Here is a 27276-nt window from a genome sequence, read left to right as displayed (position 1 = left end):
TAATATTTAAAGTTTTAACTTCTAAATATGCTGCTAACATGAACATTATAAAACTTCGTTTACATTTGCATTGGTGATAATAATAATTTGGTGATATCCTGAATGAATTTTTTATGGTATGAGCAGGGACAATGATGAGATATAAACTATGTGATTCGTTTTTTCCCCTCTCCATTTTATATATGTATATATTAGTTCCCCAAATGAATGTTGAACTTTTATAAATTTCCTAGTTTTCTGTAGTGAACTAAACCAAAAAAAAAAGTATTCAAGGCAAAAACTAAATGTATTTTAGAAGAGGAGAAAATATCTATTTTTCTCAAATAGAAAACTCTTTTACAGGCACATTAGGAAGCAAAGGAAACTGAAAAAAAAATACTTGCCTCTTCAGATACTCTAGCAGTCTAGCAGTAGAAATTTTTATTCATTGAGGAACAGGTGGTGCACTAGGTTTTATTTTTTGGTGTATAAAACTTTTAAGTGCATACCGGTTTCTCTCTGTTTTTTTTTTTCTTTTTTTTTTTCCCCTCGACTGTGGACCACCTAAACTGCTGTGCCTAAACACTACTGTGGACCACTATGTGACCAGGTATACCTGAAAGCAAGTGTAGTGAGATAGTAATGAAATCAAATAGGATTCCATTATCTTCTCAGAAAATATTTTAGTTATTATTAATATTAATAACATAGAATAATATAGAATAATAAATAATTGTTATTAATCTTTTAACACCCTGAGAATGCGTAAATCAAAATAAATGACAAAATTCCTTCTAATTCAGACTGCATACAAGTTTAAAATGTTAAAAATATCCCAGATGTATGAATTTTGATTCTTAGTCATCTCTAGTCTGAGGATCTGTTAATCTTTTGTCCATCTCCATCTTTTGTTCTATCTCCAATGACCTCCAAATGATAAAAAAAACTGCGGTGACCCAAAAAGTTTGAAGTGAAGGAAGCCTGTAACCATCACGTTGTCATGCGGAGATGAGAAGAGAGGAATGACCCATGATGCTGAGGAAATCAATTATATTAATTGATGTTCTGGCGTGTGCAAATACATTTATTTTGTTGCTCTTTGTGAAGATAAGACGATGCACCTGCTGCATTGAGGCCGAGGCCAAGTCCCTCACCAGCAGCTGGGGAGCACTGCAACACCTATTACTGGTCCCCAAAAGTTAAAGTTGAGATTTTTCAGTTACCTAACTCAAAATTAATAAATTATTTTGATGTCCCAAGTCTTGAAAATCAGAAATTGAGCTCAGGAAGTGTAAATCACTAATGCCTCTAATTCTGTACCTACAAACAAGAATAATACAGGGAAATGCCCTAAATATACTTAAGACACAGAGTGGCATTCAGTCAGTAACTGGAAACATAACTTATAAAAAATCTTGTTAGGAAGATGAGGTCAAATGCACCAAGGAAAATATATTAAGACATTTAGTTAAGAGCCCTGATTCATGAGAACATTACATGTTTGAGGGCTTTAATCCCCATAAAACTTAAATTGCTTTTTGTCGTCTTCATTTATCAAACAACTGATTTTTTCCTGCATTATTTCTTCGTTTGGTATACTTTTCCAGGCTGCATTGTAGCAGAGTTTATTTCAGAACTAACATATGTGTAAATATGTGTTAAAAAAAAAACCAAAAAACCACAAAAACTTCTGAAAAGGTTTGTGAAAAATGTTGACATTTTATTTCAAGATGGATTTTTCTATTTTGTCTTTAACTTTTCAGCTATGCTAAGTGCATAGTTGTTTCTCCTAACATACCAGTAATAAGATTATATACAAATAATAAATGTTCTAGTAAATACATACAGATAGGGTGTGTGTGTGGGGGGGGGTACCAAAAAAACATAACTTTTTCAGATGTGATCCATTTTTCCCAGTTTATTCTGATGTCATGTTATGGCTGTACAATATTTATTGAAAAAATCTACTAATTTCATTTTCTTTCTTTCTTTTCTTCTTTTTTTTTTATCATGAAATGTATTTCATAAAATTTTAAATATTTTTATTATTTCCAGCATTGTATACAAAATTGCAACTTGAACATTGGGAACAAGTAAAATAACATGCAGTATTATTACACAGTAATACACAGTATTGAAAGACAAACCATTTACATTTTCTTTATGTTACTCTGGAACATATGAGTCACAATATACTAAATCAACAGATAATTTCTGTTAAACATTTAAAATAAATTTATGCATAAAATGGAGCTACTTTTAAATGAAAACCAAATACCTTCAGACTCTTGAGTTTGTAGTCCCTGACCAGCTGAGGGAAATATGTCCTTGATTTGAATTTTTACTGTTGTATCAGGCGAGAACATTTTCAGTGTTAATCAATGAAACAATTCAGCACAGTGACCATGAAAAGCCTTTGTTAGTAGGTTATTCGTCTGAAATCATTTTCCTGAAGTACACAGCGTGCTCCTGTAGCCCAGGCTGGTGAATTTTCAAACCAGGGCTTGCTGGATGTTTTGGCAGCTCACCCTTGGACTTGTGGGCTTGTTTTCTTCATATTTCTCTTCTGCAGTGTCCTCTGCCGACCTGTTGAATAAGTGTAGGTTCTGATGCATTTCTATGCTCTGCTTTTTCGTGGATGCAAATTCACACGAGCCTCACTTCTGCCGGAATCAGTCGCACCTGGCGCTTAAGGGATGAGGCAAGGAACCCGACAGCTGTCCCTTCCCTGAGCACCTAGCCACCAGGGAACATCAGCACCAAAGTCCCTAAATCCGCCTCCCACACACAGACTGGCGTTGGCTGGAGAGATGAAGTTCCTGCAGATCGGGAGGAAAAATGCCTCCTGTTGGAAATCTCTTGCTGTCTTTTCGTGGCTGCAGGTGGCTCCAGCCTGGGAACCATCCCGGTATGTTCATCCCTTTGTCATCATGCTGACAGTCACTTTTACTTGCGGCAGCTCTTCTCCCTCCCTGTCACATGCCCTCCTGTTAATTATGGGGAAGGATGACTTCCCGTCGTAGCCTCGTCTTATCGTGGGAATCTGCCTTCTTCTTGTCCTCGCGCGTAAAACAGTTCTTCCCGAAGGCACGGGCTGGAAGGCAGATGTGTGCCTAAACCCAGCCCAGGCAGGGAACCATGCTGGCCCGGGTTGCACAAGTGACATTGGCCATGCAAAATAGTCTCCGATGGAGAAATGGTGATTTTTAAACCTTGTTGTGCACTGGGAACAGGTGAATGTGAGCTCCCACGTGGTCTTGTATGGGGCATCTGTTTTGGGAGCTGCAGAAAGCTAAGGGGGTCTGGCATTTTGTGTCTCTTTGATTGCTTTTTGAATCCTTAAATGTAGCATAGCTTGGGCTGGATGTAATCAGCAAATACTTATTTAATTTTCTTAAGTCTTCACATTTCTAAGGTAATATTTTGGAAAGAAACAGCATTTTGGTGTGTTTTGTGGAAGAGGGGCAGAGTTAAGATGAGATAGATGTGACTTTTCAGGACCGTCTTGAAGGAGACAGAAGTTGAGTTGTCCAATATGTCCTCTGTCACCTCAGACTCCACAGCTGCTTAAAACTGCCAACCTTAAAAGCTAGTGGCTCCTTTTTGCCAAATCTCAGGTAAATAATTAAAAATGCCAAGTATAAAAGAAAAAAAAAAGTTAAAATATGACAGAAAGCAGTAGTGTGATGCAAGATCTTTTAATGAGAATAAGAAGCACTGTATACAGCAGTTACAGCTTGTAGTGAAGCAGACAAGGAGGAGTATCCAGAGATTCATACATTCTAGAAGTAGAGTTTCTACATCTTGCAGCAGATGCTTTGCTCTGGGGCTGCAGTGGTGCAGTGGAGCAGAGCTGTCAGCGCAGTGCGCGGCAAGGATCGGCCGCTCTGGTCTGCATCTCCTGACGCGAAGCTGCGCATCAAACATACAGTATGTCCACAAAGATAGGCTACGAAGGAAGAGCTGACCCTAAAAGCAGGTTATTCGAAGCAGCAGAAGACATTATAGAGAGTTGCTAAGTGCTCCAGGACATTCCTCACTGCAGTCGTTGTCACGGGAGCATTTCGCAGGTAGAATTCATACAGGAGCCGTAAATCGCTATTTTGCCTTTAGCAGGGGTAGCAGGGGTAGCAGCTCCCATAGCTGTACCTCCGGGTGTAGCGAGTGGAGCAGGGGTAGTAGCGGGAGCTGTAGCTGGGGTAGCAGTCGCGATACCCGTACAGGCCCCCGTAGCCACGGTAGCCGCAGGGGCTCCCGCAGTCGTAGGTGCGGTAGCTGTACACGGTCCCGTAGCTGCATGGGGAGTAGCAGGAATCCTCACACTGGTTCTGGTAGTAGTAAGTCATCTTGGTGCGATGGAGGGAGGCGAGCCTGGAACACAGCAGAAGGGAAGAGGGTAAGGTCTGCCCCAGAGACCAAGCAGCAGCTTTTGTCTTGTAGCAAACCCCACAGAAGCTGCAAGAGGAGTTGAGAGCAAGGAGAACAGGGGAACCAACCAGACATCACCACTCAGTTCTACACCCTGGTTCCTGCTCACCCAGCTCACTCCTGTCTGTGTGTTTCCCTTCTTTTCCTCCTTAATAACATTTCATATTGCTTTTTCTTATTGCCCTTGCCTTGGAATCAGCAGTCTGATTTAAAACAGCGCTGTACAACTGTTTGGTTGGATTAGGTTCTCTGTGAGGATTTAGCTGTTTCTGCCTGTACCAGTGTCTGACCTTTCCCTAAGGACCGGAAGCGAACAGCCCCCAGTTCAGTAGTGGATCCCACCAGCTGCCGGGGGCGAGAAAAGATGCCAAGGAGGGAATCCTCCCTTCATGCAAGTCGGCAGTGCTCTGCTGCAAACGGCAGGTTCTTTGTTCAGACCTGCATCAATGCGTCAATTATGAGTTGAATATATACTGTTTTTTTGACTGAAATAATTGGAATAATGTTATACCTTGTCAGCTTCAAAATAAAGAAGACTGAGATGCTTCTGTATAGCGTAAAGTAAGGACATTTCTGATAGCATAGCTAGACGCAGCAATCTTGTAAGCTTATGCAGCTGTACTGATATGCCATTTTTAACAAAAAGAATCACACTGGCACAGCTGTGAAATCACAGCCTTTTTTAACTACCCCTTTACTACAATATAACAAACAGCATCTATACAGCAATAAAGATGTTCTAGTAAGTCTCACTTACCAAGCTCAGTGAGAACGTAAGTCCAGAGATGCGAGTAGAGAGCCCTGAATTTCTCTCCCTTTTATATATCTATCTGACCAAGCCTACTGTGCTTTAAACTTGTATTCATCACAAAACAAATTTTCTTATGCACGTCATTCCTTCAGTTGATGTAATTGTTTTTCTTGGTTTGTGATTATTAGTCAGTTCTTGGCTTCCAAAAGCATGACATCGCATTGTAGTTTCTTTCATGTTCAGACTTCCTGAGTCAATTATATTTCTAGAATTGGTGTGGTGAAATTTGAGCTATAACAGGAAAGGGAAGGAAGGATATTGAGAGCAGAAGTGATTGACACTAGCAATCCCAGTTTTGGAGGAATGGATGGATTTCAGTATATGAAATCTGCAATGATTCTGGATTTTTTAAGAAGAAAGAATTTCTTTCTTTCTTTCTTTTTTTTAAAAAGTAGTAGTCCATAGAAAACATTTTTCTTGTTTGTTTGCTTTTGTTTCACAATTGCATTTTTTAGGTCAGAATATTACAATTTTTACAATTTTTATTTATTATTTGTTTGTATTATTTCTAGCTCAAAAATAGAAGTACGAAAAAGATGTTTGGAATAGAGGAGAGATCTGAAATGTTTTTGAATAATAATAATAAGTAGGAGACAAGACTTTATGAGAACAGTAAAATGAAGGCTGTAGAAATTAATAATAAATATGGCTTTCAACCAGAAATACTGATATTTGAAATTTCCAGGCTTTGCACCATATACAAAAAAACCCCCAAAACAAAAAACAAACAAACAAAAAACCTCACAGGCTCAGTCTACTGGAACTCTTTTCCTAGCAAGGTAAATGCAAATGTAATTGGATTCAAAAATAATCTGCCTTTTTTTTTTTTTTAATTGTTTACACCTAGATCAGAAAAATGATTCATGCATTAAAAGGAATGAGATAAAACAAACCGGAACATATCTCTGTAATAACTGTATTTTTCCTGAGAAGTGCCCAAGAAGCTAAATATTGTTTAATGGGACAACTTTGTAATGTTGTTAAGGTGTTTAACTTAATGTTGTTAATGACGGTGAATAATGCTGAGCCCTGTGAGCACAATATGACCTGGTAAGCAGCAACATCCCGGTCTTTCCCGGTGACCTTCACCTCAAAACTGCTGTTTACTTGCATCTAAAGGATGGATAATAACAGGCATGACAGATGTTCTGGGCCTTTCTCTAAATTTTGAATATCAAAGCCTTCATTAATACTGATTAAAGATTTCCATGTACAAAGAGATTTATTATTTAAATATTAATGCTATGTTACTGGAAAACGCCCCAGTATTATGTAACACAGTTAACTAAAAACGTATATTGGGTTATCCTATTTCTGTGCGTTATTAAGGTTGTAATTTATAGCTTTGGAATTGGGTCTCTGAAAGATTTTTTTTTCCTAAAAAGACGTCATACGCATACCATTTTAAAGTTTATAGGCCAATTTTCTAGCTGAATCAATCAGCACAGCAATATCCTTTTGCGTGATGGCATCAAATCAAAGAGATGGTCTTTTCCCCTTTGCTAGTCACAGGAAATGGTGGAAGGGTTTCGTAGGAACGCGCTGTTTCACAGGTGATTAAAGTTATGAAATACTTGAAACGGAGAGGTTACATCTTCCACAGGAATTTCAGAAAAAAAATGAACAGGAAAGTGCATGGGGCAAAATGCACAGTGAGGCTGAGCCTCCAGAAAAATGGGATATTTGGCAATTAGTATGTCTTTGCATATTCTTTTGACTTATTGCTGTACAGTACAAGTGAATCCAGCGTGATGATACCAAAGCTTAATTGCTCTATTTTTGAGATGAAAGAAGGAAACCTGCAGGGTGTAGCCTGCATGTCACAGTGCCGGACCAATAATCAGAAACCTTGGTGAGAACCGGTATATCAATGAAAGGAGTCATGACGGAAGCAAAGTGTGTTCGGTAATTGAAGCCGACCCGGGTGCAAGCATGCCCTTCATGCGCTGGGCGGGACTGGGTGCTCTATAAAAGCCCGCGCTGTTGACAGCACTGCATTCGCTTCTCCTGCTTAGCCTCCTTCAGAAGTGGGTAAGTCAGAATAGATTTAAAAAACCTAGTGGAAAATGGAGAGATGAGTTTATTACTTTTTCGCCCCCTCCTTTCCCCCATCCCTCTTTAAGCTGCAGAAGCTATAAATTAATGCATTGGGAATTAGGGTTGTGATTTGATGAGTATTATTTATACATAATATTCTTTTCTCCCTGTGTCTTGATAAATATTTTAGTGTTTCAGTCCCGTACATATCCTTCTTTTCCCTTAAAGTCTTTATTTCGGTATGTCTGTGAAGGACTTTCCTGTTTAGTCCCTGACGGCTCCCATCCAATGCAGGCAGCATTGTTCGTGATTCCACCTCGCATTGGGATGCTGCAGCCAGTGGGGCTGGGCAGGAGAATTCAGACAGGCTGACCAGGATGGAGCATTATGGGGAAGACTCAGCATTAAAATTCAGGATAGAACAATAGACAAGCACAGAGAGTGTCAGGAAGCATGCCTGGGTTTGCTGGCTTTTTCTTCTGCTGCGTATTCGCAGCATTCATTTGAGATTTGCTGTTAGGAGCATCCCCTTACAGACTTTCTTTCCTGCTGTGTTCCAGGCTCGCCTCCCTCCATCGCACCAAGATGACTTACTACTACCAGAACCAGTGTGAGGATTCCTGCTACTCCCCATGCAGCTACGGGACCGTGTACAGCTACCGCACCTACGACTGCGGGAGCCCCTGCGGCTACCGTGGCTACGGGGGCCTGTACGGGTATCGCGACTGCTACCCCAGCTACAGCTCCCGCTACTACCCCTGCTCCACTCGCTACACCCGGAGGTACAGCTATGGGAGCTGCTACCCCTGCTACCCCTGCTAAATCCAGAAGGATTTAATGGGAAATGAGGATTGAGACTTAATATCTGGATTCATGGACTCTGTTACAGGGATGGCTTGTGGGAGCTCTGAGTCCAGAACAGTGACTGAAGGCAGTAGTGTTTTGGAGAGCTCAGTGTTTCTGTAAAAATTCTTCAGTGTTCTTCCAAAATGTTGTTTTGTCTTCTTCCTTTCCTACTGACTTCTTTACTCCTTGGGTTCTGGTAGTGTGATGAAACAGGGCAAAATGGGAGTGTAAACAACATCTTAACTTATTTATAGCTCTTTCCCAGCTAACATTAATGAAAGCTGGAGTGTAGTGCCCTGGTCCTCCTACGGGTATGTTTCTCAGTTCCCTGCTTTTGAAACTATACCAAAGAGAAACTGAATCATTTGATTCATTGAACTAAAAAAAAAAAAAAAAAAAAAAAAAAAAAGGAATAGTTTGAAAATGGAAATTGATAGTAAAATGCTGCTGTAGCAGCTCAAATGACACCAACAAAAATAGGTGATTTTCTGCATAAGTTCATCTCTGTATGTATTCTTCCTGCTTCTGCTTTCTGTATCATATTGGATTTTGATTGTGAGCTTTATTCTTATTAAAAATGTTATAGCATCATTACTTCTTGTTTTTTCCTTTTCTGACTCGCATGTATGCAGATTTTTGCCTCCAGCTCAATACATTTTGGTTGGTTTTCCTGAGATATAGTGAGTCCTCTAGTTTTTATGTAGTTTTTCAGGTGAACCTGAGCTCACCTTTGTCAAACTAATAACCCAGTAGTACCTTATAAAAGGAAGTGACCCATTATGGAATTTCCTAGAAAGGATTTGGAAAGATTCCTTTAAATTTGCCTTAGCATCACACTACATGCCCGGATATTGAACATAACAGCTACCAGCGCCACATCTTAGTGGCTTATAAATGCATAAGACTGCCTGTGGGCAAACCCATTTTAGCTGGTGAGTAAGCCAAAAATTTGGAAGAAAACCCTTCTTTTCTCAGCTGCTCTTGTGCTGCCAGTATCTGGAACACTTTCTGGATTTAAAGACCTTACTTGTTATAGAGCAGAAAATTGCACACTTTCTGTTCACCTCACTAACTCATAAAGACAAGTGTTTGCAAGTGTTACTGTAAGGCTTCTTTTGAATGACAACGAATTGGCGTGCATTTCCCTGGCTGCACAATCACACAGTGGTTATTAGGGCGAGATCCCTTGATGCATCCTGAAGTGACTATTATTCATGACTGAAGTACCTAACTGGCAGCAGTAGTAACCTCTTAATAGTATGATGCTGTAACAATGTCTAGGCATAAAATAGCCAGTGAAGTGCTTTGAAATCCCTATTAAACGCTAGAACCTTTATTGTGAATGTAATTGCCATTCTTTGAACACACACAGAGGCACTTTGATGGCAGTCTCAAAAGAGGAATAGAGCTCAATTGTGCTATGATACACCTGGGTGCATGATTATAAATTACATTGAACACCTTTGCAAGAAAAGCTGTGGGTTATGCTTCCAGCAAGTTCCAGGACGGAGCTTTCTCATGGCTTCTGAGGAGCTTGTTTCTGGGAAGGCGCTCACTGACTTTGGTGCCTGACATGTTTGTTCCTGGAGCACAGTGCAGATTGCTGCTCAACCTGTATCTTGACATTAAGGTATATAAATTTAGCTGGTCATTATTTTGACATTATAACTGGCCGTAATTTCAATTTTTCAATATCTAAAGCTACAAAATAAAATCTGGAAATTACTAAGTGTCTTACAGTGCAGAAGTAAGAGACTGAGAGCTTAAAATAATCGCTATTACAGTATTGCAGTAGTTCTACAGATTGTTCATGGACTTAACAGGGGACACAGGTAAAAGAAATGGTTAAAAATGCCCCAAATGCCACATAAGTACGTATCTTTCTTCAGCTCCAGGAAGTCTTAAGATAAGGCTAGAAAGAAATCCAGCTTTCTAAGATGAAAAGACAAAGACACTAATTGAAGGGTCTATTATGGTTGTTTGTACAGACCCACATTTTAATGAAAAATTTGAAGGCTATAAAATCCCATTCTGACTAAAGCATATATAGAAATGTCTCAGTATGCATGTTTGAAGTGACTATTATTCAATAATGAAGCACTTAATGAGAACAGTAAGCATTTAATACAGTAATAATACACTACGAATGTATTAAATAGTTACAAGCATCTGAGAAGTGCTTTGAACTTCTCAGACTACTTAGCATGAAGAAATCTGGAGATATTGTACACTTCTTGGGAAAAGGATCTCTAAGCAACAGATAAGTTAAGTTATATTTTTTCCTTTCAAATCTATCCCTCACAATAAGGATATTAGCTTGTTTACATCTATTGCATGCTACAGCTCAAGGGTCTGTATCACAAGCTGTTCAACCTCCCACAAACTGTTTGCTAACAAATTTGCCATCTGATTTCTGACATTATGGCTTGAGATTAATTATCAAAAAGTCTCTAACCAATGCAGAAAATCAAAAGACCAAATTTAGACACACAAACAAACCAAAAGCAAGTTGTTGATGCAATTGAGATTCTTTAATATGGATGGAAAAGGCAATAGACACTGACAGCAGAAAACAAAACAACACAGAAACAATGAATTAGAATCATGAAAATCACAAGGCGGCAGCAAGTCACAGGACTTCACCTCAAAGATTCCCCCTTCTTAGCACCATTCTGGAACCTCACATCTGGGCGGAGAGGGGAGACACTCACCCAAGGATGAGAACTGCTCTGCTGTATTGTAGATAGAGGGGAGCTTTTGAAGGCATTGCTGGACACCCTGAAACCCCCAGATACACATCTGCAAGGTTATTCTGTGCAAAAAAGCAGGGAGCAGTAGATTAAAGTAGCTGCTTTGGCACAGCTGAAAGAGGGACTGAAAGATTTGTTCTGCATCTGGTTGTAGAAATCAAGGGCAGCTGTTTGTAAAGGCTCAAGGCAGATGCAGCACTGCATTCCATGGGCTTTTGGAGTTTAGCAGGGCCCGCAGTTGCCACTGAGGTACCTGTGGCCCCGACGCCAGCCTCCGTATCCACAGCTCCCAAAGGCTCCATAGCCCCCATAGCCTCCAAGGCCTCCATAGCCCAAAAGGCCTCCATAGCTCCCAAGGCCTCCATAGCCCAAAAGGCTGCCATAACCCCCAAGGCCTCCATAGTCCCCAAAGCCACCACGGCCTCCAAAAGTGCCGCCGAAGCCCCCTGCCACACCCGGGACTCCCGCTGAGCTGACCATGGCATGCTGTGGGAAGGAGCTGAGGATGGGCCCGGGCAAGGTGAGCACCGTGGCCGGGGGCTGGATCACCACGGTGGAGTCGGGGCACTGCCGCACGCAGGGCTCGTTGGCGCTGTCAGCCACTGGGGCCGGGGCGGCCACCCCACACACAGGGGCACACAGGCTGGAGCAGGACATCCTTCGATTTGGAGGCAAAGCTGTGAGAGAAGGCAGAGCTGGGGTCAGAACATCACCGCATTGCAAGTACCCTGTGGCTGTCCTGTTCTTGGAGCTTGTGCCCCAGGAAATGCTCTGCATCACCTCAGGCAGTCAGAGCATAAGGACAATATTCATTTGGAAAGCTAGTGTGGACCACTTACTCTCCCTGACCCTTAGGACATAAGAAAAACCACATCATCCAAAGCACATGGAAAGAGACTGAGCACCCAAAGGACTCAATTGCGTTGGGAAGCTCAGAGCATCATGCCTAAAATTTTCAATATCCATCCTTTCCAGAGCAATGAAACACTACTGTCAGAACCAAGCCTATACAACACTACAAAAAGAATGGTAGAACAAACAACAACAGATGCAATTGATGAAACGACTGCTGAGGAACAGAAGAGGCACATAAGGCATGGACTTACCCAGGTGATCTGGTAAGAGGCAAGTGGAGGAAGCAGGATAGAGGGTTGTGAACCCCTCAGCTCTTTTATACCTGTCCCAGACAGCCCGCAGCATCGAAGACAGGTGGAAGCCCCAGATATTCATGCAATAAAGACATCACAAATCATGACACACGTGCAAACGCAGGGCAATTTTATCCCTCCCCATCAGGGTCACTGAGGCTCAAACGTGCCCTGGGGAAGAGGAACGTGATGGGAGGGACAGACCATGACAGTCACATGAAAGGCCAGGTGCTGCTGAAGCTGACCTCACAGCACCAATAAACCCCAATGAGTTCCTAATCCCCCGGGCAGATCGGGCTTCACCTGCAACACCAACATAGCCACAGCTCTCTGCTTGGCCTTCAGGAGAACTGCAGAGTAAGGAGTAGCACATGTCCCACAGGGCAGGGACAAGGGCAATGGTTAGGGATGCTCCTGAACTCCCACCCGAGTGCCTTGCAGCCCTTGCCTGTACAGGGAGATGGTGAGTGTTTGGGAGCTGCTGCAAGTGAGTGGGGTGAATTCATCACTTTACCCAAACTTCCACCACCTCTGTTTACCAGCCCGTAAAAGGGAGGTAATGACAGGCGTGCTGGCTGTGCACAGGATTGCAAAGCACTTCAACCAGTTGCCCATGACTCTTCCACATAGACAAAGTTTGGGATTAGGAAGAAATCAGGGTTTATTGGTGTTGTGAGGTCAGTTTCAGCAGTGGCTGGATTTTCATGAAGTTAAGTGTCGTGGCCTGTTCCTCCCATCGGCACCCTGATCCCCAGAGAATGTTTGCATTCAATGTCCCCGATGGGGAAGGATATAATTGCCCCACATCACCACCTGTGTCATGATTCATGCTGGCATTATTGCCTGAACATCTGGGGCTTCCACCACCACCGCCTGCCTGATGATACAGGCTGTCTGGGACAGGTATAAAAGGGCTGAGGGCTTTGCAGCCCTCTATCCTGCTTCCTCCACTTGTCTCTAAACAGATCACCTGGGTAAGTCGTGCTCTTGGAGGCTTCTCGCGGCTCTCTCCCTGACTCCATCAGTACAGCCTCTCCCCAGACCCTTGCCTAACTCTGCCTGCCCTTTGCAGTACTCCTTGCCTGCGTGGAAGATGTCCTGCTCCAGCCTGTGTGCCCCTGTGTGCGGGGTGGCTGCCCCGGCCCCAGTGGCTGACAGCGCCAACGAGCCCTGCGTGCGGCAGTGCCCCGACTCCACCGTGGTGATCCAGCCCCCGGCCACGGTGCTCACCTTGCCCGGGCCCATCCTCAGCTCCTTCCCGCAGCATGCCGTGGTCGGCTCGGCGGGAATCCCGGGTGTGGCAGGGGGCTTCGGTGGCACTTTTGGAGGCCGTGGTGGCTTTGGGGGCTATGGGGGCTTTGGGGGCTATGGAGGCCTTTTGGGCTATGGAGGCCTTGGTGGCTATGGAGGCCTTGGTGGCTATGGAGGCCTTGGAGGCTATGGGGGCTATGGAGCCTTTGGGAGCTGTGGATACGGAGGCTGGCGTCGGGGCCACAGGTACCTCAGTGGCAACTGTGGGCCCTGTTAAGCCCACCACTGGCTCCAGCCCCTGAAGAAGGAGAGCTCTGGAGCTGCCCTGGAACTTCCCCACCTGATGTTGCCATGGAAGGCTCCGCTTTAGAATCATTGGGCTTGAGAGCTTGGAGGCCTTGTGCCTTCATGGGGCCCCTCTGTCCTTCTCCTCGCTGCTTGAGCTTCGCTTCAGGACTCAATACCCCATGATGATGCAGCTAAGCACCAGACGCCTCCTGTGGCAAGGCAGCTGCTCACCAACGCTCTGCCTTCTGCAAGGAGTCAGGGGCTGCCTTTCTGCCATCTCCCTGCTCCCCTGGACCTGAAATAAAAGCTCTGTTACAACACATTCTGGACCCTGTCTTTTCTGTGACCCTTCCTCCATTCGCTTCTTTCTGTGAGGCTGGGGAGCTGCCACCGGGGAGTCCTCAGGGGCCCTGCAGGCACTCCCTCACCTCCTCCAAATGCCCTGCGCACGCGGCCATTACAAGAGGGTCGCCACAGCCTCCCCAAGGGCAAAGGCGTGGTTAGAGTCAACTGGGAGGCCACGGGACAGAGGAAGGAGGCGGAGGGCCCCCCACCAGCCTTTCCTGCAGCCCCTCTGGTTTCCCTCCTCTTCCTCCCACATCTCCATGGAGCACTCGCACGCCTTTCCCCACCACTGGGCCAGAAGCTCTTCCATGACTCTCCAGCTTGTCCGCCCAGAGCTGGTGGACAGAGCTCTGCCCACGTAGGACAGCAGTGCTCCACACAGTCCCATACTGCAGACATGCTGCCAGGCCATGGCTGCCCTTCCTCACACACCAGCACACAAAGCGACCTGCACGGCCAGGCCCCCAGAACACCTGGCCACAACAGCTGTGATGAGGCACGACTGCTGCCTCCCACCATTCTGCCCTCATCCAGCATGCAGGGGATGCTATGTGAGGCAGCACCCAGTGGTTGGCTGGGGGGCCTTGCACTGGGGCCTGGGGAGTGGTGTGGATGGGCAGAAATGGAAAAGATGTGCCCAAGCACAAGAGGAGACACACAAAGTTCTGCGCAAGAGGTGGAGGAAAGCTGTGGCTGCTCTGACAGTTCACAGACGTTTTCCCCTTCCCCTGTCTTGACAACTACGGGTGATGCATGTTTTCCTGAGCCCCCAGGAGTGACCAACGTGCTGCCCCGCTACTCTTCTTGATTTCCCTGACAAGAATCGTCTCCAAGAAAGACCACTGTGCAGAGCTAGGATCACATGATCAGAAGACTTTTGGGGAAGGAAGGGACACGAGGAGGGTACAGACATACACCTCCTACTCAAGGCCTTTGTGCTCCGTGGATCTGGATGGCTGTGATGTGTTCATGGCTGTGAGGAGGACCTTGGGAAAACCTGGCTGTGTCTCCTTCACCCCTTCCCAGTGCCACCAGTTGCAGTTGGGCATATGAGCACAGTCAGCAGGTGGCAGCAGCTCTGACCATGCAGTGGCCGTCTCTCTGTCTCCCCAGACCTCCACGGGTGACCACAGAAAAGGCAATATAAAGAGGTCAAACATGCTGTGGTGGCTGTGCAAGACGTCTGTTTCTCTGTCATGTTCTCAAAGTAGGATTGGGTATGCGTTGCCATTCTTCCCGCTGAGAGAAGGGAGGAGGTTCAGGGGGCTGTCCGCTACAAGACCCACTGGGGACTCTGATCTTCAGTCGTAATGCCCTGCCCCAGTGGCCCAAAGGCCCCAGTAGCAAAGCCAGGAGTGCAGCTAGCAGCCCCACTGCCCTGGCTCTGAGTTTTGGGGGAAGTCTGGAAGAAGAAGGATGAAGAAATACCATGGGTCGAGAATGTGGTGCAACAGAGCTTTTATTGAAGGTCCCGCGGAGCAGGAAGATGGCAGAAAGGCAGTCCCTGGGCAGAGGCAGCCCCCAACTCCTTGCAAAAGGCAGAGAGGACGCGAGCAGCAGCCAGCCACAGGAACAGGCGGTTGGCTTTGGGCCGAATCACCCTGGGGGAGCAAGTCCTGAAGTGAAGCTCAATTGGGACAGGAGAAAGAGGGAGCTAGGCCCCATGAAGGCATAGGGCCTCCAAGCTCTGGAGACCAGTGATGATGAAGGGGAGCCCTTCCTTTTGGTGTCATGTCGGGACGTTCCAGGGCAGCTCTGGAGCTCTCCTTCTTCAGGGGCTGGAGCCAGAGGTGGGCTTAGCAGGGTCCGCAGTTGCCACTGAGGTACCTGTGGCCCCGACGCCAGCCACCGTATCCACAGCTCCCAAAGGCTCCATAGCCCCCATAGCCTCCAAGGCCTCCATAGCCCAAAAGGCCTCCATAGCTCCCAATGCCGCCATAACCGAAAAGGCCACCATAAGCCCCAAGGCCTCCATAGCCCCCAAAGCCACCATGGCCTCCAAAAGTGCCGCCGAAGCCCCCTGCCACACCCGGGACTCCTGCCGAGCCGACCACGGCGTGCTGTGGGAAGGAGCTGAGGATGGGCCCGGGCAAGGTGAGCACCGTGGCCGGAGGCTGGATCACCACGGTGGAGTCAGGGCACTGCTGCACGCAGGGCTCGTTGAAGCTGTCAGCCACTGGGGCTGGGGCGGCCACCCCACACACAGGGGCACACAGGCTGGAGCAGGACATCTTCCACGCAGGCAAGGAGTACTGCAAAGGGCAGGCAGAGTTAGGCAAGGGTCTGGGGAGAGGCTATACTGATGGAGGCAGGGAGAGAGCCCCGAGAAGCCTCCAAGAGCAGGACTTACCCAGGTGATCTGTTTAGAGACAAGTGGAGGAAGCAGGATAGAGGGCTGCAAAGCCCTCAGCCCTTTTATACCTGTCCCAGACAGCCCACGGCATCAAACATAAGTGGAAGCCCCAGATATTCATGCAATAAAGCTGACACCCTTCATGACACAGGTGGTGATGTGGGGCAATTATATCCCTCCCCAGTGGGGACATGGAGGCGCAACCGTGCCCTGGGAAACAGGGAGGTGATGGAAGGGACAGACCATGACACTCACCTACATGAAAGGCCAGCAGCTGCTGAAGCTGACCTCACAGCACCAATAAACCCCAATGAATTCTTAATCCCCCAGGCGGATTGGGCTTCACCCACAATGCCAACACAGCCACAGCTCTTTGCTTGGCCTTCAGGCGAATTGGAGAGCAAGGAGTAGCCCTTTTCCCACAGAGCATGGAGAAGGGCAATGGTTAGGGATGCTCCTGAACTCCCACCCAAGTGTCTTGCAGCCCTTGCCTGTACAGGGTGATGGTGAATGTTTGGAAGCTTCTGCAAGTGGGTGGGATGGCTTCATCCCTTTACCCAAACTTCCACCACCTCTGTTTACCAGCCCATAAAAGGGAGGTAATGACAGGCATGCAGGCTGTGCGCAGGGTTGCAAAGTGCTTCTTCGGCAAAATACCCGTGATTGTTCCACATAGGAAACGTTTAGGATTAGGAATTCATTGGGGTTTATTGGTGTTCTGAGGTCAGCTTCAGGAGCGGCTGGCCTTTCACGTAGTTGCATGTCACGGTCTGTCCCTGCCATCACGTTCCTCTTCCCCAGGGCACGTTTGCGCCTCCATGTCCCCAGTGGGGAGCGATATAATTGCCCTGCATCACCATGTGTGTCATGAGGGGTGTCAGCTTTATTGCATGAATATCTGGGGCTTCCACCTATGTTTGATGCCGTGGGCTGTCTGGGACAGGTATAAAAGGGCTGAGGGCTTTGCAGCCCTCTATCCTGCTTCCTCCACTTGTCTCTAAACAGATCACCTGGGTAAGTCGTGCTCTTGGAGGCTTCTCGCGGCTCTCTCCCTGACTCCATCAGTACAGCCTCTCCCCAGACCCTTGCCTAACTCTGCCTGCCCTTTGCAGTACTCCTTGCCTGCGTGGAAGATGTCCTGCTCCAGCCTGTGTGCCCCTGTGTGTGGGGTGGCCGCCCCGGCCCCAGTGGCTGACAGCGCCAACGAGCCCTGCGTGCGGCAGTGCCCCGACTCCACCGTGGTGATCCAACCCCCGGCCACAGTGCTCACCTTGCCCGGGCCCATCCTCAGCTCCTTCCCACAGCATGCCGTGGTCGGCTCGGCGGGAATCCCGGGTGTGGCAGGGGGCTTCGGCGGCACTTTTGGAGGCCGTGGTGGCTTTGGGGGCTATGGTGGCTTTGGGGGCTATGGAGGCCTTTTGGGCTATGGAGGCCTTGGCGGCTATGGAGGCCTTGGAGGCTATGGGGGCTATGGAGCCTTTGGAAGCTGTGGATATGGAGGCTGGCGTCGGGGCCACAGGTACCTCAGTGGCAACTGTGGGCCCTGTTAAGCCCACCACTGGCTCCAGCCCCTGAAGAAGGAGAGCTCTGGAGCTGCCCTGGAACTTCCCCACCTGATGTTGCCATGGAAGGCTCCGCTTTAGAATCATTGGGCTTGAGAGCTTGGAGGCCTTGTGCCTTCATGGGGCCCCTCTGTCCTTCTCCTCGCTGCTTGAGCTTCGCTTCAGGACTCAATACCCCATGATGATGCAGCTAAGCACCAGACGCCTCCTGTGGCAAGGCAGCTGCTCACCAACGCTCTGCCTTCTGCAAGGAGTCAGGGGCTGCCTTTCTGCCATCTCCCTGCTCCCCTGGACCTGAAATAAAAGCTCTGTTACAACACATTCTGGACCCTGTCTTTTCTGTGACCCTTCCTCCATTCGCTTCTTTCTGTGAGGCTGGGGAGCTGCCACCGGGGAGTCCTCAGGGGCCCTGCAGGCACTCCCTCACCTCCTCCAAATGCCCTGTGCACACGGCCATTACAAGAGGGTCGCCACAGCCTCCCCAAGGGCAAAGGCGTGGTTAGAGTCAACTGGGAGGCCACGGGACAGAGGAAGGAGGCGGAGGGCCCCCCACCAGCCTTTCCTGCAGCCCCTCTGGTTTCCCTCCTCTTCCTCCCACATCTCCATGGAGCACTCGCACGCCTTTCCCCACCACTGGGCCAGAAGCTCTTCCATGACTCTCCAGCTTGTCCGCCCAGAGCTGGTGGACAGAGCTCTGCCCACGTAGGACAGCAGTGCTCCACACAGTCCCATACTGCAGACATGCTGCCAGGCCATGGCTGCCCTTCCTCACACACCAGCACACAAAGCGACCGGCATGGCCAGGCCCCCAGAACACCTGGCCACAACAGCTGTGATGAGGCATGACTGCTGCCTCCCACCATTCTGCCCTCACCCAGCATGCAGGGGATGCTATGTGAGGCAGCACCCAGTGGTTGGCTGGGGGGCCTTGCACTGGGGCCTGGGGAGTGGTGTGGATGGGCAGAAATGGAAAAGATGTGCCCAAGCACAAGAGGAGACACACAAAGTTCTGCGCAAGAGGTGGAGGAAAGCTGTGGCTGCTCTGACAGTTCACAGACGTTTTCCCCTTCCCCTGTCTTGACAATTACGGGTGATGCATGTTTTCCTGAGCCCCCAGGAGTGACCAACGTGCTGCCCCGCTACTCTTCTTGATTTCCCTGACAAGAATCGTCTCCAAGAAAGACCACTGTGCAGAGCTAGGATCACATGATCAGAAGACTTTTGGGGAAGGAAGGGACACGAGGAGGGTACAGACACACACCTCCTACTCAAGGCCTTTGTGCTCCGTGGATCTGGATGGCTGTGATGTGTTCATGGCTGTGAGGAGGACCTTGGGAAAACTTGGCTGTGTCTCCTTCACCCCTTCCCAGTGCCACCAGTTGCAGTTGGGCATATGAGCACAGTCAGCAGGTGGCAGCAGCTCTGACCATGCAGTGGCCGTCTCTCTGTCTCCCCAGACCTCCACGGGTGACCACAGAAAAGGCAATATAAAGAGGTCAAACATGCTGTGGTGGCTGTGCAAGACGTCTGTTTCTCTGTCATGTTCTCAAGGTAGGATTGGGTATGCGTTGCCATTCTTCCCGCTGAGAGAAGGGAGGACGTTCAGGGGGCTGTCCGCTACAAGACCCACTGGGGACTCTGATCTTCAGTCGTAATGCCCTGCCCCAGTGGCCCAAAGGCCCCAGTAGCAAAGCCAGGAGTGCAGCCAGCAGCCCCACTGCCCTGGCTCTGAGTTTTGGGGGAAGTCTGGAAGAAGAAGGATGAAGAAATACCATGGGTCGAGAATGTGGTGCAACAGAGCTTTTATTGAAGGTCCCGCATAGCAGGAAGATGGCAGAAAGGCAGCCGCTGGGCAGAGGCAGCCCCCAACTCCTTGCAAAAGGCAGAGAGGACGCGAGCAGCAGCCAGCCACAGGAACAGGCGGTTGGCTTTGGGCTGCATCACCCTGGGGGAGCAAGTCCTGAAGTGAAGCTCAATTGGGACAGGAGAAAGAGGGAGCTAGGCCCCATGAAGGCATAGGGCCTCCAAGCTCTGGAGACCAGTGATGATGAAGGGGAGCCCTTCCTTTTGGTGTCATGTCGGGACGTTCCAGGGCAGCTCTGGAGCTCTCCTTCTTCAGGGGCTGGAGCCAGAGGTGGGCTTAGCAGGGTCCGCAGTTGCCACTGAGGTACCTGTGGCCCCGACGCCAGCCACCGTATCCACAGCTCCCAAAGGCTCCATAGCCCCCATAGCCTCCAAGGCCTCCATAGCTCCCAATGCCGCCATAACCGAAAAGGCCACCATAAGCCCCAAGGCCTCCATAGCCCCCAAAGCCACCACGGCCTCCAAAAGTGCCGCCGAAGCCCCCTGCCACACCCGGGACTCCTGCCGAGCCGACCACGGCATGCTGTGGGAAGGAGCTGAGGATGGGCCCGGGCAAGGTGAGCACCGTGGCCGGAGGCTGGATCACCACGGTGGAGTCAGGGCACTGCTGCACGCAGGGCTCGTTGAAGCTGTCAGCCACTGGGGCTGGGGCGGCCACCCCACACACAGGGGCACACAGGCTGGAGCAGGACATCTTCCACGCAGGCAAGGAGTACTGCAAAGGGCAGGCAGAGTTAGGCAAGGGTCTGGGGAGAGGCTATACTGATGGAGGCAGGGAGAGAGCCCCGAGAAGCCTCCAAGAGCAGGACTTACCCAGGTGATCTGTTTAGAGACAAGTGGAGGAAGCAGGATAGAGGGCTGCAAAGCCCTCAGCCCTTTTATACCTGTCCCAGACAGCCCACGGCATCAAACATAAGTGGAAGCCCCAGATATTCATGCAATAAAGCTGACACCCTTCATGACACAGGTGGTGATGTGGGGCAATTATATCCCTCCCCAGTGGGGACATGGAGGCGCAACCGTGCCCTGGGAAACAGGGAGGTGATGGAAGGGACAGACCATGACACTCACCTACATGAAAGGCCAGCAGCTGCTGAAGCTGACCTCACAGCACCAATAAACCCCAATGAATTCCTAATCCCCCAGGCGGATTGGGCTTCACCCACAATGCCAACACAGCCACAGCTCTTTGCTTGGCCTTCAGGTGAATTGGAGAGCAAGGAGTAGCCCTTTTCCCACAGAGCATGGAGAAGGGCAATGGTTAGGGATGCTCCTGAACTCCCACCCAAGTGTCTTGCAGCCCTTGCCTGTACAGGGTGATGGTGAATGTTTGGAAGCTTCTGCAAGTGGGTGGGATGGCTTCATCCCTTTACCCAAACTTCCACCACCTCTGTTTACCAGCCCATAAAAGGGAGGTAATGACAGGCATGCAGGCTGTGCGCAGGGTTGCAAAGTGCTTCTTCAGCAAAATACCCGTGATTGTTCCACATAGGAAACGTTTAGGATTAGGAATTCATTGGGGTTTATTGGTGTTCTGAGGTCAGCTTCAGGAGCGGTTGGCCTTTCACGTAGTTGCATGTCACGGTCTGTCCCTGCCATCACGTTCCTCTTCCCGAGGGCACATTTGTGCCTCCATGTCCCCACTGGGGAGCGATATAATTGCCCTGCATCACCATGTGTGTCATGAGGGGTGTCAGCTTTATTGCATGAATATCTGGGGCTTCCACCTATGTTTGATGCCGTGGGCTGTCTGGGACAGGTATAAAAGGGCTGAGGGCTTTGCAGCCCTCTATCCTGCTTCCTCCACTTGTCTCTAAACAGATCAGCTGGGTAAGTCGTGCTCTTGGAGGCTTCTCGCAGCTCTCTCCCTGACTCCATCAGTACAGCCTCTCCCCAGACCCTTGCCTAACTCTGCCTGCCCTTTGCAGTACTCCTTGCCTGCGTGGAAGATGTCCTGCTCCAGCCTGTGTGCCCCTGTGTGTGGGGTGGCCGCCCCGGCCCCAGTGGCTGACAGCGCCAACGAGCCCTGTGTGCGGCAGTGCCCCGACTCCACCGTGGTGATCCAGCCCCCGGCCACGGTGCTCACCTTGCCCGGGCCCATCCTCAGCTCCTTCCCACAGCATGCCGTGGTCGGCTCGGCGGGAATCCCGGGTGTGGCAGGGGGCTTCGGCGGCACTTTTGGAGGCCGTGGTGGCTTTGGGGGCTATGGTGGCTTTGGGGGCTATGGAGGCCTTTTGGGCTATGGAGGCCTTGGCGGCTATGGAGGCCTTGGAGGCTATGGGGGCTATGGAGCCTTTGGGAGCTGTGGATATGGAGGCTGGCGTCGGGGCCACAGGTACCTCAGTGGCAATTGTGGGCCCTGCTAAGCCCACCACTGTCTCCAGCCCCTGGCGAAGGAGAACTCCAGAGCTGCCTCGGAATGTCATGACATGACACCATCAGGAAGGCTCCCCTTTATCATCACTGGTCTCCAGAGCATGGAGGCCTAATGCCTTCATGGGGCCCACCTCGCCCTTCTCCTCCCTGCTTGAGCTTCTTTACAGGACTTGTTGCCCCATGACGATGCACCCATGCAACGGACGCCTCCTGTGGCATTGCTGCTGCTCACCAACGCTGCCTTCTGCAAGGAGTCAGGGGCTGCCTTCCTGCCATCTCCCTGCTCCCCTGGACCTGAAATAAAAACTCTGTTGCACTTCATTCTTGACCCTGTCTTTTCTGTGACCCTTCCTCTGTTTGCTTCTTTCTGTGAGGCTGGGGAGCTGCCACCGGGGAGTCCTCAGGGGCCCTGCAGGCACTCCCTCACCTCCTCTAAATGCCCTGTGTAGCACAGCCATTACAAGAAGGTCGCCACAGCCTCCCCAAGGGCAAAGGTGTGGTTAGAGTCAACTGGGAGGCCACAGGACAGAGGAAGGAGGCGGAGGTCCACCCACCAGCCTTTCCTGCAGCCCCTCCGGTTTCCCTCCTCTTCCTCCCACATCTCCATGGAGCACTCGCACGCCTTTCCCCACCACTGGGCCAGAAGCTCTTCCATGACTCTCCAGCTTGTCCGCCCAGAGCTGGTGGACAGAGCTCTGCCCACGCAGGACAGCAGTGCTCCACACAGTCCCATACTGCAGACATGCTGCCAGGCCATGGCTGCCCTTCCTCACACACCAGCACACAAAGCGACCTGCATGGCCAGGCCCCCAGAACACCTGGCCACAACAGCTGTGATGAGGCACGACTGCTGCCTCCCACCACTCTGCCCTCACCCAGCATGCAGGGGATGCTATGTGAGGCAGCACCCAGTGGTTGGCTGGGGGGCCTTGCACTGGGGCCTGGGGAGTGGTGTGGATGGGCAGAAATGGAAAAGATGTGCCCAAGCACAAGAGGAGACACACAAAGTTCTGCGCAAGAGGTGGAGGAAAGCTGTGGCTGCTCTGACAGTTCACAGACGTTTTCCCCTTCCCCTGTCTTGACAATTACGGGTGATGCATGTTTTCCTGAGCCCCCAGGAGTGACCAACGTGCTGCCCCGCTACTCTTCTTGATTTCCCTGACAAGAATCGTCTCCAAGAAAGACCACTGTGCAGAGCTAGGATCACATGATCAGAAGACTTTTGGGGAAGGAAGGGACACGAGGAGGGTACAGACACACACCTCCTACTCAAGGCCTTTGTGCTCCGTGGATCTGGATGGCTGTGATGTGTTCATGGCTGTGAGGAGGACCTTGGGAAAACTTGGCTGTGTCTCCTTCACCCCTTCCCAGTGCCACCAGTTGCAGTTGGGCATATGAGCACAGTCAGCAGGTGGCAGCAGCTCTGACCATGCAGTGGCCGTCTCTCTGTCTCCCCAGACCTCCACGGGTGACCACAGAAAAGGCAATATAAAGAGGTCAAACATGCTGTGGTGGCTGTGCAAGACGTCTGTTTCTCTGTCATGTTCTCAAAGTAGGATTGGGTATGCGTTGCCATTCTTCCCGCTGAGAGAAGGGAGGAGGTTCAGGGGGCTGTCCGCTACAAGACCCACTGGGGACTCTGATCTTCAGTCGTAATGCCCTGCCCCAGTGGCCCAAAGGCCCCAGTAGCAAAGCCAGGAGTGCAGCCAGCAGCCCCACTGCCCTGGCTCTGAGTTTTGGGGGAAGTCTGGAAGAAGAAGGATGAAGAAATACCATGGGTCGAGAATGTGGTGCAACAGAGCTTTTATTGAAGGTCCCGCATAGCAGGAAGATGGCAGAAAGGCAGCCGCTGGGCAGAGGCAGCCCCCAACTCCTTGCAAAAGGCAGAGAGGACGCGAGCAGCAGCCAGCCACAGGAACAGGCGGTTGGCTTTGGGCTGCATCACCCTGGGGGAGCAAGTCCTGAAGTGAAGCTCAATTGGGACAGGAGAAAGAGGGAGCTAGGCCCCATGAAGGCATAGGGCCTCCAAGCTCTGGAGACCAGTGATGATGAAGGGGAGCCCTTCCTTTTGGTGTCATGTCGGGACGTTCCAGGGCAGCTCTGGAGCTCTCCTTCTTCAGGGGCTGGAGCCAGAGGTGGGCTTAGCAGGGTCCGCAGTTGCCACTGAGGTACCTGTGGCCCCGACGCCAGCCACCGTATCCACAGCTCCCAAAGGCTCCATAGCCCCCATAGCCTCCAAGGCCTCCATAGCTCCCAATGCCGCCATAACCGAAAAGGCCACCATAAGCCCCAAGGCCTCCATAGCCCCCAAAGCCACCACGGCCTCCAAAAGTGCCGCCGAAGCCCCCTGCCACACCCGGGACTCCTGCCGAGCCGACCACGGCATGCTGTGGGAAGGAGCTGAGGATGGGCCCGGGCAAGGTGAGCACCGTGGCCGGAGGCTGGATCACCACGGTGGAGTCAGGGCACTGCTGCACGCAGGGCTCGTTGAAGCTGTCAGCCACTGGGGCTGGGGCGGCCACCCCACACACAGGGGCACACAGGCTGGAGCAGGACATCTTCCACGCAGGCAAGGAGTACTGCAAAGGGCAGGCAGAGTTAGGCAAGGGTCTGGGGAGAGGCTATACTGATGGAGGCAGGGAGAGAGCCGCGAGAAGCCTCCAAGAGCAGGACTTACCCAGGTGATCTGTTTAGAGACAAGTGGAGGAAGCAGGATAGAGGGCTGCAAAGCCCTCAGCCCTTTTATACCTGTCCCAGACAGCCCACGGCATCAAACATAAGTGGAAGCCCCAGATATTCATGCAATAAAGCTGACACCCTTCATGACACAGGTGGTGATGTGGGGCAATTATATCCCTCCCCAGTGGGGACATGGAGGCGCAACCGTGCCCTGGGAAACAGGGAGGTGATGGAAGGGACAGACCATGACACTCACCTACATGAAAGGCCAGCAGCTGCTGAAGCTGACCTCACAGCACCAATAAACCCCAATGAATTCTTAATCCCCCAGGCGGATTGGGCTTCACCCACAATGCCAACACAGCCACAGCTCTTTGCTTGGCCTTCAGGTGAATTGGAGAGCAAGGAGTAGCCCTTTTCCCACAGAGCATGGAGAAGGGCAATGGTTAGGGATGCTCCTGAACTCCCACCCAAGTGTCTTGCAGCCCTTGCCTGTACAGGGTGATGGTGAATGTTTGGAAGCTTCTGCAAGTGGGTGGGATGGCTTCATCCCTTTACCCAAACTTCCACCACCTCTGTTTACCAGCCCATAAAAGGGAGGTAATGACAGGCATGCAGGCTGTGCGCAGGGTTGCAAAGTGCTTCTTCGGCAAAATACCCGTGATTGTTCCACATAGGAAACGTTTAGGATTAGGAATTCATTGGGGTTTATTGGTGTTCTGAGGTCAGCTTCAGGAGCGGTTGGCCTTTCACGTAGTTGCATGTCACGGTCTGTCCCTGCCATCACGTTCCTCTTCCCGAGGGCACGTTTGTGCCTCCATGTCCCCAGTGGGGAGCGATATAATTGCCCTGCATCACCATGTGTGTCATGAGGGGTGTCAGCTTTATTGCATGAATATCTGGGGCTTCCACCTATGTTTGATGCCGTGGGCTGTCTGGGACAGGTATAAAAGGGCTGAGGGCTTTGCAGCCCTCTATCCTGCTTCCTCCACTTGTCTCTAAACAGATCAGCTGGGTAAGTCGTGCTCTTGGAGGCTTCTCGCAGCTCTCTCCCTGACTCCATCAGTACAGCCTCTCCCCAGACCCTTGCCTAACTCTGCCTGCCCTTTGCAGTACTCCTTGCCTGCGTGGAAGATGTCCTGCTCCAGCCTGTGTGCCCCTGTGTGTGGGGTGGCCGCCCCGGCCCCAGTGGCTGACAGCGCCAACGAGCCCTGCGTGCGGCAGTGCCCCGACTCCACCGTGGTGATCCAGCCCCCGGCCACAGTGCTCACCTTGCCCGGGCCCATCCTCAGCTCCTTCCCACAGCATGCCGTGGTCGGCTCGGCGGGAATCCCGGGTGTGGCAGGGGGCTTCGGCGGCACTTTTGGAGGCCGTGGTGGCTTTGGGGGCTATGGTGGCTTTGGGGGCTATGGAGGCCTTTTGGGCTATGGAGGCCTTGGCGGCTATGGAGGCCTTGGAGGCTATGGGGGCTATGGAGCCTTTGGGAGCTGTGGATATGGAGGCTGGCGTCGGGGCCACAGGTACCTCAGTGGCAACTGTGGGCCCTGCTAAGCCCACCACTGTCTCCAGCCCCTGGCGAAGGAGAACTCCAGAGCTGCCTCGGAATGTCATGACATGACACCATCAGGAAGGCTCCCCTTTATCATCACTGGTCTCCAGAGCATGGAGGCCTAATGCCTTCATGGGGCCCACCTCGCCCTTCTCCTCCCTGCTTGAGCTTCTTTACAGGACTTGTTGCCCCATGACGATGCACCCATGCAACGGACGCCTCCTGTGGCATTGCTGCTGCTCACCAACGCTGCCTTCTGCAAGGAGTCAGGGGCTGCCTTCCTGCCATCTCCCTGCTCCCCTGGACCTGAAATAAAAACTCTGTTGCACTTCATTCTTGACCCTGTCTTTTCTGTGACCCTTCCTCCATTCGCTTCTTTCTGTGAGGCTGGGGAGCTGCCACCGGGGAGTCCTCAGGGGCCCTGCAGGCACTCCCTCACCTCCTCCAAATGCCCTGTGCACACGGCCATTACAAGAGGGTGCCACAGCCTCCCCAAGGGCAAAGGCGTGGTTAGAGTCAACTGGGAGGCCACAGGACAGAGGAAGGAGGCGGAGGGCCCCCCACCAGCCTTTCCTGCAGCCCCTCTGGTTTCCCTCCTCTTCCTCCCACATCTCCATGGAGCACTCGCACGCCTTTCCCCACCACTGGGCCAGAAGCTCTTCCATGACTCTCCAGCTTGTCCGCCCAGAGCTGGTGGACAGAGCTCTGCCCACGCAGGACAGCAGTGCTCCACACAGTCCCATACTGCAGACATGCTGCCAGGCCATGGCTGCCCTTCCTCACACACCAGCACACAAAGCGACCTGCACGGCCAGGCCCCCAGAACACCTGGCCACAACAGCTGTGATGAGGCACGACTGCTGCCTCCCACCATTCTGCCCTCATCCAGCATGCAGGGGATGCTATGTGAGGCAGCACCCAGTGGTTGGCTGGGGGGCCTTGCACTGGGGCCTGGGGAGTGGTGTGGATGGGCAGAAATGGAAAAGATGTGCCCAAGCACAAGAGGAGACA

The 27276-nt window shown here is 50.6% G+C and overlaps 10 protein-coding genes across 10 annotated transcripts; 5 read left to right on the top strand and 5 right to left on the bottom strand.

The window, feature by feature from the left end:
* Nucleotides 1-3661: 3661 nt before the first annotated feature.
* On the bottom strand, nt 3662-5290 carry LOC121060949 (keratin-associated protein 20-1-like). Its single transcript, XM_040539136.1, has 2 exons — nt 5165-5290; nt 3662-4350 (listed from the first exon to the last, which is right to left on the bottom strand). Exon 2 carries the CDS (start codon nt 4323-4325, stop codon nt 4089-4091), a length of 237 nt encoding a protein of 78 aa, XP_040395070.1. The 5' UTR covers nt 4326-4350; nt 5165-5290; the 3' UTR covers nt 3662-4088.
* A 1817-nt stretch (nt 5291-7107) lies between these two features.
* LOC121060950 (keratin-associated protein 20-1-like) lies at nt 7108-8496 on the top strand. The gene is made up of 2 exons (XM_040539137.1): nt 7108-7249; nt 7816-8496. The coding sequence occupies exon 2, from the start codon at nt 7841-7843 to the stop codon at nt 8075-8077; it is 237 nt and encodes a 78-aa protein (XP_040395071.1). The 5' UTR covers nt 7108-7249; nt 7816-7840; the 3' UTR covers nt 8078-8496.
* A 2504-nt stretch (nt 8497-11000) lies between these two features.
* Nucleotides 11001-24732, bottom strand: LOC121060938 (claw keratin-like). The gene is made up of 3 exons (XM_040539125.1): nt 24715-24732; nt 24597-24616; nt 11001-11509 (listed from the first exon to the last, which is right to left on the bottom strand). Exon 3 carries the CDS (start codon nt 11506-11508, stop codon nt 11074-11076), a length of 435 nt encoding a protein of 144 aa, XP_040395059.1. The 5' UTR covers nt 11509; nt 24597-24616; nt 24715-24732; the 3' UTR covers nt 11001-11073.
* LOC121060939 (claw keratin-like) lies at nt 12942-13594 on the top strand. The gene has a single exon (XM_040539126.1). The coding sequence runs from the start codon at nt 13093-13095 to the stop codon at nt 13525-13527; it is 435 nt and encodes a 144-aa protein (XP_040395060.1). The 5' UTR covers nt 12942-13092; the 3' UTR covers nt 13528-13594.
* On the bottom strand, nt 15680-16244 carry LOC121060940 (claw keratin-like). Its single transcript, XM_040539128.1, has 2 exons — nt 16234-16244; nt 15680-16135 (listed from the first exon to the last, which is right to left on the bottom strand). The coding sequence occupies exon 2, from the start codon at nt 16112-16114 to the stop codon at nt 15680-15682; it is 435 nt and encodes a 144-aa protein (XP_040395062.1). The 5' UTR covers nt 16115-16135; nt 16234-16244.
* Nucleotides 17187-17786, top strand: LOC121060941 (claw keratin-like). The gene is made up of 2 exons (XM_040539129.1): nt 17187-17250; nt 17349-17786. Exon 2 carries the CDS (start codon nt 17370-17372, stop codon nt 17784-17786), a length of 417 nt encoding a protein of 138 aa, XP_040395063.1. The 5' UTR covers nt 17187-17250; nt 17349-17369.
* Nucleotides 19939-20550, bottom strand: LOC121060943 (claw keratin-like). The gene is made up of 2 exons (XM_040539131.1): nt 20476-20550; nt 19939-20376 (listed from the first exon to the last, which is right to left on the bottom strand). Exon 2 carries the CDS (start codon nt 20353-20355, stop codon nt 19939-19941), a length of 417 nt encoding a protein of 138 aa, XP_040395065.1. The 5' UTR covers nt 20356-20376; nt 20476-20550.
* LOC121060944 (claw keratin-like) lies at nt 21611-22027 on the top strand. The gene has a single exon (XM_040539132.1). The coding sequence runs from the start codon at nt 21611-21613 to the stop codon at nt 22025-22027; it is 417 nt and encodes a 138-aa protein (XP_040395066.1).
* Nucleotides 24179-24725, bottom strand: LOC121060942 (claw keratin-like). Its single transcript, XM_040539130.1, has 2 exons — nt 24715-24725; nt 24179-24616 (listed from the first exon to the last, which is right to left on the bottom strand). The coding sequence occupies exon 2, from the start codon at nt 24593-24595 to the stop codon at nt 24179-24181; it is 417 nt and encodes a 138-aa protein (XP_040395064.1). The 5' UTR covers nt 24596-24616; nt 24715-24725.
* A 1102-nt stretch (nt 24733-25834) lies between the features above and the next one.
* On the top strand, nt 25835-26309 carry LOC121060945 (claw keratin-like). Its single transcript, XM_040539133.1, has one exon. The coding sequence runs from the start codon at nt 25851-25853 to the stop codon at nt 26265-26267; it is 417 nt and encodes a 138-aa protein (XP_040395067.1). The 5' UTR covers nt 25835-25850; the 3' UTR covers nt 26268-26309.
* Nucleotides 26310-27276: the final 967 nt, after the last annotated feature.

Source organism: Cygnus olor, chromosome 28 (assembly GCF_009769625.2).
Source record: "Cygnus olor isolate bCygOlo1 chromosome 28, bCygOlo1.pri.v2, whole genome shotgun sequence".
NCBI lineage: Eukaryota > Metazoa > Chordata > Aves > Anseriformes > Anatidae > Cygnus > Cygnus olor.
Note: the sequence above shows the minus strand (reverse complement) of the source record. Positions and strands in the feature narration are given on the sequence as shown.